This window comes from Gadus macrocephalus, chromosome 4 (genome assembly GCF_031168955.1).
Source record: "Gadus macrocephalus chromosome 4, ASM3116895v1".
In the NCBI taxonomy this organism is placed as follows: Eukaryota; Metazoa; Chordata; class Actinopteri; order Gadiformes; family Gadidae; genus Gadus; species Gadus macrocephalus.
The window spans coordinates 24,262,351-24,277,628 of NC_082385.1; the positions used below are offsets into that span (position 1 = coordinate 24,262,351).

Consider the following 15,278-nt stretch of genomic DNA (forward strand, 5'->3'; position numbering starts at 1 on the left):
GCGCGTATGCGACCATTTTTGACACAAAATGGTCAAGCAACATTTTACGCGCGTATCTCGCGTAAAAATTACGCGAGATACGCGTCTGGTGTGGCCGCACCTTAACTCCAATACTTTAAACTTAATAACCAATGAAATAATGAAGGATAAGAAATGTACTTTCAAATTTCAATGTGTTAAAGGCACCCAGTGCAACTTTATGTAAACATTCAATGAAAAATAAACATTCAATTTCTAGTCTTTTTTACACGTAGTAAGTTTCAATAACTCCATACCATTACATATCGACATTCAAGGAGCAAAGATGAGACGTCGTTGTGTGGTGAGAACTGATAGAAAATCGTAAACAACAACAATCGCCGGTGGGGAAAAGCCATTTTTCCATTGACTGGAAGCCGGCTTTATTTATTGTAGGTTACAAAAAATAAAGAAAATGGCGGCATTGTTGTTGTTATCGATTTTGTATCAGTTCTCACCACACAACGACGTCTCATCTTTGCTGCTTAAATGTCGGTATGTAATGGTATGGAGTTATTGAAACTTACTACGTGTAAAAAAGACTAGAAATTGAATGTTTATTTTTAAGCCTCGAAAGTTGCACTGGGTGCCTTTAACACTGAAAATGTCAGAAGGATGTTGGAGTCCCTCCCTGCTTATGGTTCAGCGGGCACTGACAATCTAGACAGTAAGATACTGAAGGTAGCTGCCAATCACATTTCTGGGCCTATTTGCCATATATTGAATAGATGCTTGCTAACTGGAAAATGTCCGGGACGATGGAAAGAGGGTAAAATAATACCATTGCCCAAGGATAGTAGATCAACTTTCAGTGGACCCAACAGTCGTCCTATAAGCATTCTTCCTGTACTGAGTAAAGTTATGGAAAAGATTCTTTATGTTCAGATTCAGGAATATTTCACCTCAAACGGTCTAACCACCAAATACCAACATGCATACAGACCGGGACATTCAACTAGCACTGCCCTAACACAGATGATTGATGATTGGTTAAGGGAAATTGACGACTCAAAGGTAGTGGCTGCAGTTATGCTAGACTTTAGCGCTGCTTTCGATGTTATCGATCATGAGCTGTTGATTAAAAAACGTATCTCTTATGGGTTTACACCCACTGCCGTTACCTTGATTAAGAGCTATCTCTCTTCTAGAACACAGAGAGTCTATTACAATGGCAGCTTATCTCAGAGTAGCAGCCATTTAACTTGTGGTGTGCCTCAAGGAAGTTGTCTGGGACCTCTCCTCTTTTCTATTTTCACTAATGACTTGTCTTCCGCTGTAAAAAATGCTAGTATTGTGATGTATGCTGATGATTCTACAATGTATTATGCAGCTAACACTCATAATGAACTCAATCAAGTTTTATCACAAGAACTAGAAACTGTGCATGATTGGATTACATCAAACAAGCTGGTCTTAAACATATCTAAAACAAAGGGCATTATTTTTGGGTCTAGACACAGGTTGTCTGCTAGGCCAAAATTAGACTTGTATGTGGACAAAGTACCAATTGAACAAGTGTAGAAGGTACAATTACTTGGCATGGTCATTGATAACCATCTGACATGGTCAAAACAGATTGATAACGTCATTAGAAAAATGGGTGTTGGCATTCATATGACTAGACGATGTGAACCATATGTACCATCTCATATTCTTGAACAAGTGTGTCGATCTTTAATACTATCCCATCTGGACTACTGTTCAGTGGTATGGGCCTCAGCCACAAAAACAGTATTATTAAAACTACAAGTTGCCCAGAACAGGGCTGCTAGGCTTGTTCTTGGTTGCTCGTCAAGAACTAGCGTTCGTAAGATGCAGTCTAGTTTATCATGGCTTAGTGTTGAAAATAGGCTTGCCTCAAGCAGTGACATTTCTTGGCAACACATTGCGGACACACAGACCTGAGTTCTTCAAAGAGCAAATTGTTCTTTGTAATACTGTGCATAAACACAATACAAGAAAGGCTAGCAATGGTGATATTGTGCAAGCTCATCCAAAAACCAATTTTCGGAAAAGAACAGTGCTTTACAGAGCAAGTAAAATTTGGAATGAATTGCCTCAAGATATCCGTCAAAAAAAAGCAAAATATCCTTCAAAAGGAGAATAAAGGTGCACTTTTCTTAGTGGTTATATGGACGCTGCTTTTTGTAGGAACAATGTATGCTTTCATTCATGTTGTCTAGGATTACTATCAAGTATTCTAGTTTAAACTGTACTGTTTTAGTTATTTATTATACTGTATTAATAATTGCTGAATTTTTGTGATGTATTATGTATACTGTTATTATAGTTGTGTTTGTATGAACTGTATTTTAATACACTCAATAGTATTACTTGTAATGTGGATTTTATGTGGACCCCAGGAAGATTAGCAAACTGCTATGGCATAAGCTAATGGGGATCCTTTAATAAAATAAAATAAAATAAAAGGAGGCCCAGCAGTGTGAAACCAGAGAGCAGCTAGTGGGCTACTGTTCAGCATCACTAACATCTGGAATCTCAATTAGCGCCCAGAGAAGGCGGGGCTTTTACTTTGAAGTACCTCAAAGTGTGAATATTGGGCGTGGCAATTTATCCGCAATATTATACAAGGTGTAGTTTGCCACTTTCTTATGATTATATAACGTGCTTATATAATATATATAATATGTATATTATATATTATATTATATTGACCTTGGGTGCCTTGAAAGGCGCCTCTAAATCAAATGTATTAATATTATTATTATATGCCTTGATGGTGTGTGTTAAAAGGCCCCCTGCATACATTGCAACTTAGATGTTAAAATTTGCTTTACAGAGACCGTCGTCTGTAATAGGGATTAGATTATTACACAAAATGTAGCTAGACGTTTATAAGAAAAACCTTTTTAATACAGGAAGGCATTCAGTGGTGAGGGAGTCTACAAGGCATGGAGTGGGAGGTGGGGTTTGGGATTGACAGAAATATTATAAACTTGCCTTCCTCATCCCCATCTTCAAACCACTCATCCAAGGTCAGGTCGGGGGCAGCATCTCTAGCAGGGGGCTACATAATTGCCATTCCCATGCCACATAAACTTAACATGTTAATCTAAAACCCCCAACTTGTTGATTCAAAACACTTGACTTGTTTTGTCCCAATCAGTTAAGTAAATATTCAAGAGTTCACTATAGGCTGTTCTCATTGACTTTAGTCCCGTCCATAGCTTTATGTTTCTCTTTTGTCTATAAACAAACCACCCATATAAAGTAGGCCTATACAAAGTGAAACGCTGTTCACGACGATAACATTTCATTTTATTCATCACACATTGTTCTCGTATATAAAAATATACTTTTGTTAGAAATTTCAAAAACAATTTGATCCAAATAAATTACGGTTACTGAAGGCGACGGACCTCATCATCCTCAACGGAATTACGCTGTTGCGACCGCCACGCCCAACACAACAACACACCCACTCGCTCGCACCAATAACCGCTCACTCGCTACAGAGCTGCTCTCACTTTGAGGAAATCATTTTTTTCACGTGATCCTGCATGGGTGCCGAGGTTACGCCCAAAGTCACCTTCATGGTCACCGTGACCGCGGGTGACCTTTTGACGAGGGAGACGGCATGGCTTAGTTAGGCATGCATGTGTGCCTAACTCTACTCGCACGCGGGCACACACATACGCATTGACACGCACGCCCTCCCCCCCACACTCAGACCCCCCCTCAGCCAGAGAAGGTTAACGTGTTTCAAAGGCACAGCTTTAAACCAAGCTTTAAAATGTTTTAATATGATTATGTCACATTGCGTAGCGAATACAACAGCAGCAAAACACACACACACACTCAAAACTAGCACACATCCACACACTAACACACACACACACAGGCCAACTCAGGAGGTGGCGGGGTCGTGCAGGGTGGTTGCGAGTGCGACTCCGAACATGGTTTCCCATTGGTTGCGGACGCAGGTGAGCAGATGGGCGGTGAGCTGGGGGGTCTCGGAGCGCAGGCTCCAGGTCCTCTCCTCCTTCAGCGTCTGGGTGAGGGCCACACACACATATACAGGGACGCACACACAGGCACGCACACACACCCACACACACAGAGGCAAACACACACCCACACACACAGAGGCACACACACACACACACACACACACAGTTAAACCAGCAGCCCACCCCAACCTGTCGCAGACTAGTTCTGAGGTACAGTCAGTAGCAGCGTTTACATGGCACATCTGATCCGCATAAATTTCTATGCGGCATAGATCTGTTCCTAAAATGTGTTCCGAATGTACTGTATACATGGCAGTAACAAAAGTGTTCGTTATGTCTCTCGCGCACACCTGACACATCTCTGGACCGGCGGCGACATAATGGATGTCTAATCACTATCGGGGATTTTAAATTTGATTTTAATGAAAGCACAGCAGGAGAGAGCTTTTCTCTGCCTGCTCCTTCGATTAAGAAGGAGCAGGACAGCGCAGCAACGTCAATTTCTCGTCAGATCTTTATATTTACCCTAAGCTCCGCCGCAAACAAGAGGAATTTGGATGCGAGTCCGCAGCCAAGACTGGTGGGAGAGAGTGGTCTTACGGGAATTTAGTGACCAGGAATCCTCGTAGGTCCAATTGCGCACTACTGCAGATGCCATCTCTCTAAGTTAAGAAGTATTTTAACGTTCAGACTGCAAAAGTACTAGTAGTAGCCTACTCATTTACAGTTATTTCGGACGCGCGCGGACATGTCATTAATAAACACCCATGTCCCGTCGCTAAGCAACCGGACACGCTTACCGGACTACTTTTACGGAGTGATAACAAAGACGTGAATCAGGCAATAAATCCACTTTCCTTGACAGCGGTGAAGTTTGGTGTGCTTAAAAGTACCAACGGAGCTCAGCGGACCAATGGTATAGAATCTATGCCGAACAGATAATTGTATTCCGAATGAAGCGTATACATGATCATTTTCTGTTCCGCATAGAAATCTATGTGGAACAGATGTAAACGCGGCTACTGTTCGTAGTAGGATGCAGTTCCCGGAGTGAGAAAAATATCCCAAACTAACTGAAACATACCCCTTTCCCGGAAGTCCCGCCTTGTCTCTCACCACTAAACCCATGTCAATGAAAGTCCCACCCTCTCTCCCGCCTCTTGACCCATGTCAGGGATGGGCAACTGGCGGCCGCAGGCCGCATACGGCCCGCATCCTCACTCAGTCAGGCCCACACATAATAATAAAAAAAAAAGCTAAAAAATCGATGTTACAGAAAACTCGGTCAAGAAAGATGAGAAGAATTCATAGAATTCAAAGGCAAACCCATGCGACTAGTTAGCTTAGAAACGATATCAGTCATTAAAGATATCCACTTAAGTCGCCACTACAACTACTACAACTGCAATGAATATCATGCTTGTTGGGTTTGAGTTCATTGAGTTGTTGCACTTAATGTTGCGCCACGTTTTTTTCAGTTTTGTGACATCATTGAATGATGATGTATGTGATCCCTTGGCAATGATAAAATACTGACCATTCATATGGCTGTTTGAGCATGGAAAACATGAAATGAATGTATGTTGGTTCAATTAACATACTGTAAATAGGTTATGATTCTGGAAGATTTTTTAGGTAGTGGCCTTCCCCAAAATGCACAAGAATACAGGAAATCATATCTACCAAATTCAAAATTGTGTAGCTTCTCTCAGCTCACGTTTAGTTGAAGTGTGCAGTCATGAGGCCCTCTGATGGTTATGATGAAAAATGTGTCCCTCTTTATCATGAAAGTTGCCCATCCCTGACCCATGTCACTTAAAGTCCCGCCCTCTTTCTCACCACTAGACACATGTCACTGAAAGTCCCGCCCCCTCTCTCTCGCCTCGAAACCCATGTCAATGAAAGTCCCTTCCTCTCTCACACCACTAGTACCATGTCACTTGAAGTCCCTCTCTCTCTCACCGCTAGACTTATTGCTGAAATTCCTGCCCTCTCTATAACCGCTAAACCCATGTCAATGAAAGACCCGACCTCTCTCTAACCGCAAGACCCATGTCACTGTAAAGGTGCATCACACCAAACGCGAAGGGGCATCAAGACCCCATACAAAGTGAACGTAGAGACGCGAATCGGGCAAATTATTCGCTAGAGCAAACCGGCGACAAGTTTTGATTTGTCCACAAATTCGCTTGAGTTGAAATATTTCAACTTTGCCGCGACATTCGCTTGATGACAGCCAATCTGCGTTCAAAAGCGTGGCCACCGAGAGACATGTGTAACGTAACAGCCAATCAGCGTTCAACCGGCCAACCGTTCCCTGCAGTGCAGTCCGAGGTGAACCGCAGCAAATTCGCCTGACAAAACTTGCACAGCGACAGTTTATGTGTCTTTTGGTGTGAACGCACCTTAAGACCCGCATCCTCTAGGGCTGAACTAGTAACTGATCTAGGAGCTGTTGGACGGACCCACCTTGTCCAGGGCTGAACTAGTAACTGTTCCCACCTCGTCGTACAGCTGAATGTCCATCCTGCATGCGTCAGAGGGCCAGAGTTTCGCCGAGCTCACGCAGCTGATTGGCTGGCTCTCCAGGACGATCGCCGCCCCACTCGATGGTTCCACGCTGTCATTGGGTTCGAGGGTCGCCGGGCTCTTACACCATTGGTGGTCTTCGTCAAGCAAGTAAAGCGTCTCCTTGGTAACCAGTACAGTCAGTGGAGTCCAGCTGTTGTCTAAAAGAAGAGACAAACATGATTATTACTCATTTACGGTTTATTTTTATTGTTTAAATTTCACAAATCCTAAATCCTGCTGAGCACTGCAGCATTCAGACGTCCGTGTTCGCAGGATAGTGTGATCAGGGTGTTCGGCAGCAGGCCCAAAGGTTGTGGGCTGTGTTCAAACCTCAATGTGGCCGATGTTTAGCGAACCTTTGAAAAACCTTTGTGGTGTGCCAAATATTTTTTATAATTGTAATCATTTTTAATAACATCTTTGTGACAACTATGTCAAACCACTGGGGTGGGCGCGGGTTGGACACGTGTTCAGCGCTGGCCGGGCTCCACAACACGTGGCTGAACTGCATGCTGCGACAGCTTCCCTCTACACGTCTACAGCTGTGTAGCCGACGGCCGTGTTTCTAACAGCACGCCCTGGAGGGGGGGAAAACAATGCTTGTCTCTCTCTCTCTCTGTGTGTGTGTGTGTGTGTGTGTGTGTGTGTGTGTGTGTGTGTGTGTGTGTGTGTGTGTGTGTGTGTGTGTGTGTGTGTGTGTGTGTGTGTGTGTGTGTGTGTGTGTGTGTGTGTGTGTGTGTGTGTGTGTGCACAAACATCTGTTGTCTTATCAGCTGCAGTGTCTGCGTGTGTATATCCATGCGCACACACGCACACACACACACACACACCCACACACACACCTTGGAATAGGAACGCTAGCAGATAGAAGAAGTGAAGATGACCGTCTTCTGCTTCGGATTCGTCTTCACACACCAGAGGCCTGGAACAAGTTATACCATCAATACAAGATCAATTTACAACCAATTTACTACCAATACACACACCAGATGCCTGGCAGGAACAATTAATACACGACTTTGATTATTAAAATCATGACACCATTATTACACAAATATATTATTATTACACAAATACACTTCCAATACACTATTATTACACAAATATACGACCAATACACTATTAATACACAAATATACTAGCAATATATTATTATGGCATCATTAATACACTAAACACACACACACACACACACACACACACACACACACACACACACACACACACACACACACACACACACACACACACACACACACACACACACACACACACACACTACCAGAGGTGGTGCTGGGGGTGGAGGCGGGAGTTGGAGATAGACTTCAGTTTGCTGCTGGACTTCGGAGCCAACTCACGTACTACACCTGTTAACACACAACACAACATTATAACGAAGGATGGGGATCATTATTTATTGATATTGATACCATTTTCGATACTCCTTAACGATCCTAGTCTTTATCGATACCACCATCTATACTTTTCTATTAATTGGTGGAAATACGAAGCGTTTTTAGTGATGAGGAAAATATTTAGGAAATAAATAATTGCATTTTAAATTAAATATGTAATTCTGAATAAATATTGACATCAGTAGTTTGAGTTACATAAACTAAAATGATTAGAGCACTAAACAACTGTATTAGTAATACAGAAACATGAGTAATACAGTATTACTCATGTTTCTCACCAAAAACTCAATTTACCGTTTCTTTACATTACATTTGAACACATCATGATGACCTAACAGTCGTTTTACTGAGCCAACCTCAACACATCATCAAGCAGCACATCTGAAACTTTATTTACTTTTTAAGATAACTAGCTTGTATGCTGCTGATTACAACACCGATTTCACAATTGGATTACTATTTTTAACTGACAGGACTAGCGAGAATGTCTGTGTGTGCGATTACCACTCGTAGTTTGAGTGGATGATTAAGACGGGCCCGTCTGTGGTGCGACAGGAGAAGGAGGAGACAGTCTTTTCAACTCGGAGACAGTCGAAGGTACTGCATTTGATCTTTATTTGATGCACAATGCTAATGTGCTTGGCCATTGAGGTTGTGTTCCCCCCTTTACAATCTATGATTTTCGCCCTTTTCGCACATTCAGCCATCCTCGCGAGCAAAGTTAACTGCCAGACTTCACTTGTTTTACTTGTTATACCTGTTTGCTTACAATTCCATTCAAAAACATTGGTGGACACGCTGCAGTGATTGGATTGATTGGAACGCCTTGATGCGACTTGAGGGACACAAGGACAAAAAAATAAATAAATGAACGACGGGACTCGATAGTGGTATCGATAAGCCCTAATTATAACACAGTACTACACCTGTTAACACGCAACACAACATTTCGCACGTACTACACTTTCAAAATAAAAGACACAAGCCGAAAAAGGGAGTGAGGACACCAACAGTAGCTGCTGTCTTTTAATTTGTAGGTACCACTGTGAGACCTTCAAAATAAGAGATCCTAGCAAACACATAACCCCTAAACACACCCAAACAATAGAAACACAACAAAAATGGCCCATGCTGTGGGCTAGGATTTCTACTGCCGAATAGGGGTGGGTGGGGACGCCTATGGAGCACAATACGGCAGGTACCTGTGGAAGCTTGAGATTGAGCGTGACAAGGACAAGCAGGGGGGCGTGTGAGGCATCACAGGAGTGGGAGAGAGAGAGAGGGGTGCCTCTGTTTGTGAATAGAGTCACTTCAGAGCGGGCCACTACACTTTGGGGCTCCTGCGTCGTGTGCACACACCGGTCAGGCGGCCGAAGAAGCGTTTGCAGCGGGCGTCGTCCCGCACCAGCAGGGTGTAAGCACCGCCACCTTCCTCAAACTCCATGTGGATGGTCTGGGAGCACAGGCCCACCTCCAGGTAGCTCAGCTCCGTGATTGGATGGCTGTCCCTCTTCTGCAGCCGATCGGACAGCTGGCCGTTGCTGGGCAGAAACACGAAGAAGGATGGGGATTGGAGAATGGTATTACCTCGTAGGAAGACAGAGCTGTCCTCTGATTGGCTCAAAATGGTGTCAGGTGTGCATCTGTGTTTAGTTATAGTGCACTTATAAACACACGGCTAGCCATCTTCATTACTTTTACTAATAAATAATACATTAAGTGAAATTAAATATTGTAGTGAGTTTGTAAGTTGACATGATATTCAATACTATATCTAAACTTTCTAAGAGTCTCTACCACAAACTAAATCAAAGCACACCTACTTTTCTAATTGTGTGCGTATCTTAATCATCTATACATTTCATCACACACAACTACTGATACTCACTGGGTGGAAGATGACATCTCCAGGAAGTAGAGCCTCTGATTGGACACGACCAGAAGAGAGGGAGACTCCCCCAGTTGGCCAAATCTAACCGTGGACATCTGGAAACAAACAAACACAACAAAATCATAAACAAACACTTCCTGTTTCTGCCTTGGATCTGGTAGGTACATTCTAAGTAGGTACTTTTATTAGTCAAATTCGTTTTTTTAAGTTATGGTACCGGGAGTCCTGTATCACGACATGCATGGTATCAGGACTGAGTCTTGTATCATGACATACAACTCATGCCATCACTGGCAAGATCGTGTGAGTAATCTCACGTGATCGGCTTTTTTGATCGGTGCTTTTGGGGTTCTCCGATCAAGCTAATTTTAGCCAATATCTGCCGGCGTCCGATCAGTCGGAGCATCTCTAATCACGACATACATGGTACCAGGACTGAGTCTTGTATCAGTGCATACATGGTTTGGACTGAGCCTGGTATCTCAACATACATGTATCTGGACTGAGTCTTGTATCTGGACACACATGGTATCAGACTGAGTCTTGTCTCACAACATATTGTATCAAATTGGGACAGTATTGTATCAGGACATATATGGTATCCTATTAGGACAGTCTTGTATCAGGACATACATGGTATCATATTGGCCAGTCTTGTAACAGGACATACATGGGCCCAATCCCAAAGTGAGCCCTGAGGACTAAGGACTCACAGACTTAATTGATCTCCGGTGCTAAGTGAGCGAGTGTGTGAGGCCACATGGCCTCAGATAGGTATATATGGGATTGGGACAGCACTTCACGAGAGCACATGTTACCTTGACAATGTTTAATGACAAAGATGTTGCTGACACATGCCGGTTTGGGAATTCTCCTATTGACTTTTTTTTTGTTTTGTTTTTAAATGCAATGAAAACAATCGGCTACAGCAATTTATTGATATTAGAAAATATAATTTTTACTTTTGAATACATCTAGTATAAAGGATGTATTGAATAATTATGGGGATTATTGGCCTAAACATACTAATCATAAGTCAGAACGGGCTACATTTGGCTGAATTATATGTAGTAATATGAAGAGCATGCTCTTGTTGGTGAGCTGATCCAAATGATCAGGCTCACTAAAAAAAGGCATAAATTCCTATATGGTCGCGCATAGAGTCGCAAAGTCACTCCCCTTCCGGTAGACCCCATGGGACCTATGAGATCGCAAAAATATGTATGGGTTTCAATGGAGAGAAAGTAATTATCTTCTGGTCCCAGTCTTTATATGCCGTATGTTGTTTGTGGATTTAAATGATAATTTTTCATGTCAAGAGTGTGACAGTTTATTGTGCAATTGTTCAGTTAAAGGCTGTAGAGAAAACACAATGAGAAAGACTACATGTCTCGTATGTGCCATCAGGCTCCCTGCGACTGGCGTGTACAAGACCGACAATCTCCCCATCGGCATAACTAAAACTCTCCACATGCCACAATTTATAATGGTTTTCACCTCTTTTGATGTGAACTGTAGAAAATTGGGCCCTGATGTATTATTTTATTTCCATATTATATACTTATTTCTCAAAGTTTCCCCTTTCTGTACTTTGTCTGTACTATTCCCTTAATATTGTATTACCTGTTGGGTTATTAAGCTGTCCATCAGTGATTTTGCTCATACTGGAGTCTTATTGGTTGTATCTAAGAATACAAACCTCCTAATGGGTAGAGAGAAGTAACCTTTCACGTAGCTGTCGTCAATGCGCAGCCAAAAAGCTAACACAAGCAGACAAGTAAAACGATCTGAGAAAACGAGTCAGATTGAAGAAAGTGTCAGTTATAAAACTGTATAAAAATGGAGTTGAAGTTGAAGGGAAACAAAACCGAAGTGAGAGAGAGGGAATTGATGACCAAGCGCCGGGAGTTTTATTATTTTTTTCGGCAGTCTTGGTTAGGTTTTTTGGATTCCTTGGAAACCCTTGAGAATTTGGATCGAATTCCCCTTGGCGAAGGGGTGGCGAGCTAGTGAAGATACCTCCTTATCCGAAGGAGTGGACCGATATCACCTGTTCCGAGGAGGATACCAATCTTCCTTTACATCCATCACTTGAGCATATCAGGTGAAAGAGCTCTGAAGCGCCACACATGACTAATTGACTTTTATTTGACATTCCCCTTTTTTGACTAAAGTACGCTGAACGAAGGAAACTAAAGGAACACTGGCAAGGAATTTATTTTTGTTTCTATTTTATTTTTTCCTTATGGACATTTTTCAGCCATTTCATGGTGTTTAAAGATAATTGTTTCTGACCTAATGTTAGGGTATAAATTGTGGAATTCCTGAATATTCTTGATTGCATTGAAATCTATATTATTATTTTTCTACAAGGTTGAATATAGTTAATCTAAAAGTTAACCTGTGGCTCCAGTTAGTCATTGTGTTGTCATTTATTCTTTCCCTCCTTACGAACTTAGTGACTAGTCCATATATCTGAATTCTCTACTGCCCACTAGGGTTACAGATGCTTTATCCTCCCCTTGGAAAAACCTAACATTATCAAACTTCTTCACGAAAATGTTTAGTTTTCTTTGTATGAAAAATTATCATTTAAATCCACAAACAACATATGTGTAATCCGGGGCATATAAAGACTGGGACCAGAAAATAATTACTTTCTCTCTATTGAAACCCATTCATATTTTTCGATCTCATAGGTCCCATGGGCTCTACCGGAAGGGGCTTGACTTCGCCACAGACAATAGCGTTGTCTTGTTGTTTACCTTCCTAGTTTCCGGATTTCCCTATGGTCTCCGCGGTAAACGTCACAACGCATTGAACTGTGGGTAATTCCCTTAGGTGAAGTCTGCACTGATGCAGACTCACGGAAAGGGCTCGGTAAGTGTGGACTCAAACCCTCACGCCCTTTGGAATGCGACATTGGGATAGCCCTAAAGCCTTAATAATTTCACGAGAATGCGCAATAAAGTCTGTGAGTCCGTGAGTCCGGACATTCAGATTGGGCCATGGTATCATCTTGGGAAAGTCTTGTATCAGGACATACATGGTATCATATTGGGACAGTCTTGTCTCAGGACATGCATCGTTGACAATGTCACTGCCATTGGGACAGTCTTGCCTCAGGACATGGATCGTTGACAATGTCACTGCCATCTTCCTACCTTGATGAAGGAGTGCAGCTCCTCCTCCTCCTCCTCAAACACCTCCATGTCGAGAAAGAGCTGCAGTCTGTGGTCCACGGCGTCGTAGTCCTCCGCCAGCACATCCAGGTCACCTACAACCAGCAACAACCATCAGCATGGGATGGTCGGAGATCATAAAGGGGCGCGGTCCCGGTCGGCTGTTTCCTCATATGAGAGAGTACTGCTTCATACCCGTGGTGGGAGAAAGTGAAGAAACGTTGGGACCATTGAAGGCATCGGTGAGGGATCGCGTTCTTAACAAATTGGAATAATTAGTGGTCCAATTTTTCGAAAAACAGAAATAGGAAGTTGTAAAATCTTTGGACCAATCTTTGTATTTTCGTATTTTCAGTTGTCTTATAATAGCAGTACATTGTACACTTATATTAGAAAACAGCAGAACGTAACATTACAAGATTTCATCATCATGAATCATAAATCATAATAAAATTTATAAATTAGTTGTATCGTACGCACCGTTGGGGCTCGACCTATCAGGCTGCTCTGCTCCACTCAGTTCATCGCCGCTAGCCGCCATGCTAATCCCAGTGCTAGCGTAGCAGTAGCTCCCTGCTAGCTCTTCTTTGCCGTGGGTCTTGGCCCAGGAATCCACCTGGTCCTGCCCGGCCTGGAGGGAGCTCTCCTGAGCCGTGACGTACAGGGATGAGGGGTCTTGAGAGGCGCTGAAGGAGGTGGAGACGGCGGTGGCGTTGAGGGTGTACTCTGGTATTGGACTGCTGCTGGGGTTTGTGTCGCGGGACAACAAATCGTCGGAGAAGGAATTCTATGGCGAAAAGCAGCGCAATTGTTTTAGGAAGAACATTTGGAGGCGTTGTGTAGAATAATTCCTTAAAGATCTTTAGATGGTGTTGTGCATTGCACTGTTCAGAATAAAAGTATCAGTCTTGACCTCAATCCCAGGAACAGCCTCAGAGGGCTACACACACACACACACACACACACACACACACACACACACACACACACACACACACACACACACACACACACACACACACACACACACACACACACACACACACACACACACATTATTATACATAATGATACTAAGTGAGTCAATCTATGAAAAAAAAGGGCTTAACCCCAAAAAAATGCATACAAAAGGTTTTTCAATGGATTCTCGCAGTATTTGGTGTGCTGAATAGCATACTAAAAGTATACCAAAATATACCTCCCAGAAAGCCCTCATTTCCAAGATGGCGGCCGAAATGGCCGCGGAGAGCATGAAATGGCTATATCTCAAATTGAAAAAATGTTGCAAAGGAATATTCAACTGATTCTGGTACCTCTGGATATGCTTACAAACATACTAACAATCGAGGAAAATACACCTTCCGGAAAGGCTTCATTTTCAAGATGGCGTCCAAAATGGTGGCCGGCCAAGCATAAAATGGCTATATATCTCAATAGAAAAAGATTATTCAAATGATTTTTCACTTGATTCTGGTAACTGCAAATATGCTTATGAACATACTAAAAATCTAGGAAAATATACCTCCCAGAAAGGCTTCATTTTCATAATGGCGTCCAAAATGGCGGCCGGGAGCTTAGTACGGCTATATCTCCAATGGAAAATGTTATAAAAGAATGTTTCAACTGATTCTGGTACCTCTATACATTAAGAACGCGAGACAAATCTAGGTAAATTTAACTGCTAGAAAGGCATCATTTTCAAAATGACTGATGGAATAGGGGAGTATGGTTCTCGTGCTTGGACTGCGGGAGCAGGACAAGTTCCCGTGCTTTGACAGCGAGAACGGACAGGTTCCCGTGCTTTGTGCGAGAAAATCTCTCTCTCTCTCTCTCTCTATCTCTCACACACACACACACACACACACACACACACACACACACACACACACACACACACACACACACACACACACACACACACACACACACACACACACACACACACATATATTTGATTCATTCAAACAACAGCCTTTTTAAAGGCTTCCACCTTGCCTTGCTTTATCGCTAGGTTCAAGATGAGTGCATTCAACGACCAGATCTGTCCCATTTGCAAATTGGAAGATGGAAGTGATTTAGTTGAGATTCGTCAGAAGGGTGCTGATGGAATCAATGAAGCTAATGTTAAAAGAGGTGACAGTATTGTTGTTACTGCTGGCATGAAAGTACATCAGAGTGCCGCAGATTGTACACAAATAGTCGACCGATTTATTTACATTTACAGAAAAAA

At 42.6% G+C, this 15,278-nt stretch overlaps 1 protein-coding gene across 2 annotated transcripts in view; it reads right to left on the reverse strand.

Annotated features, from left to right (window-relative positions):
* Window positions 1-3,275: 3,275 nt before the first annotated feature.
* stk11ip (serine/threonine kinase 11 interacting protein) overlaps window positions 3,276-15,278 on the reverse strand; it is a 63,005-nt gene continuing 51,002 nt past the window's right edge. Inside the window, exons 19-26 of one of the 2 annotated variants that reach the window (XM_060050729.1) lie at window positions 13,529-13,835; window positions 13,031-13,143; window positions 9,864-9,961; window positions 9,335-9,516; window positions 7,843-7,927; window positions 7,403-7,482; window positions 6,492-6,718; window positions 3,276-4,030 (exon numbers count right to left, since the gene is read on the reverse strand). In XM_060050729.1, the coding sequence (XP_059906712.1) occupies window positions 3,887-4,030; window positions 6,492-6,718; window positions 7,403-7,482; window positions 7,843-7,927; window positions 9,335-9,516; window positions 9,864-9,961; window positions 13,031-13,143; window positions 13,529-13,835 (1,236 nt within the window). In that variant the 3' untranslated portion in view covers window positions 3,276-3,886. Of the gene's footprint in view, window positions 4,031-6,458; window positions 6,719-7,402; window positions 7,483-7,842; window positions 7,928-9,334; window positions 9,517-9,863; window positions 9,962-13,030; window positions 13,144-13,528; window positions 13,836-15,278 lie in introns of both variants that reach the window. The other variant, XM_060050728.1, reaches the window with a different exon arrangement.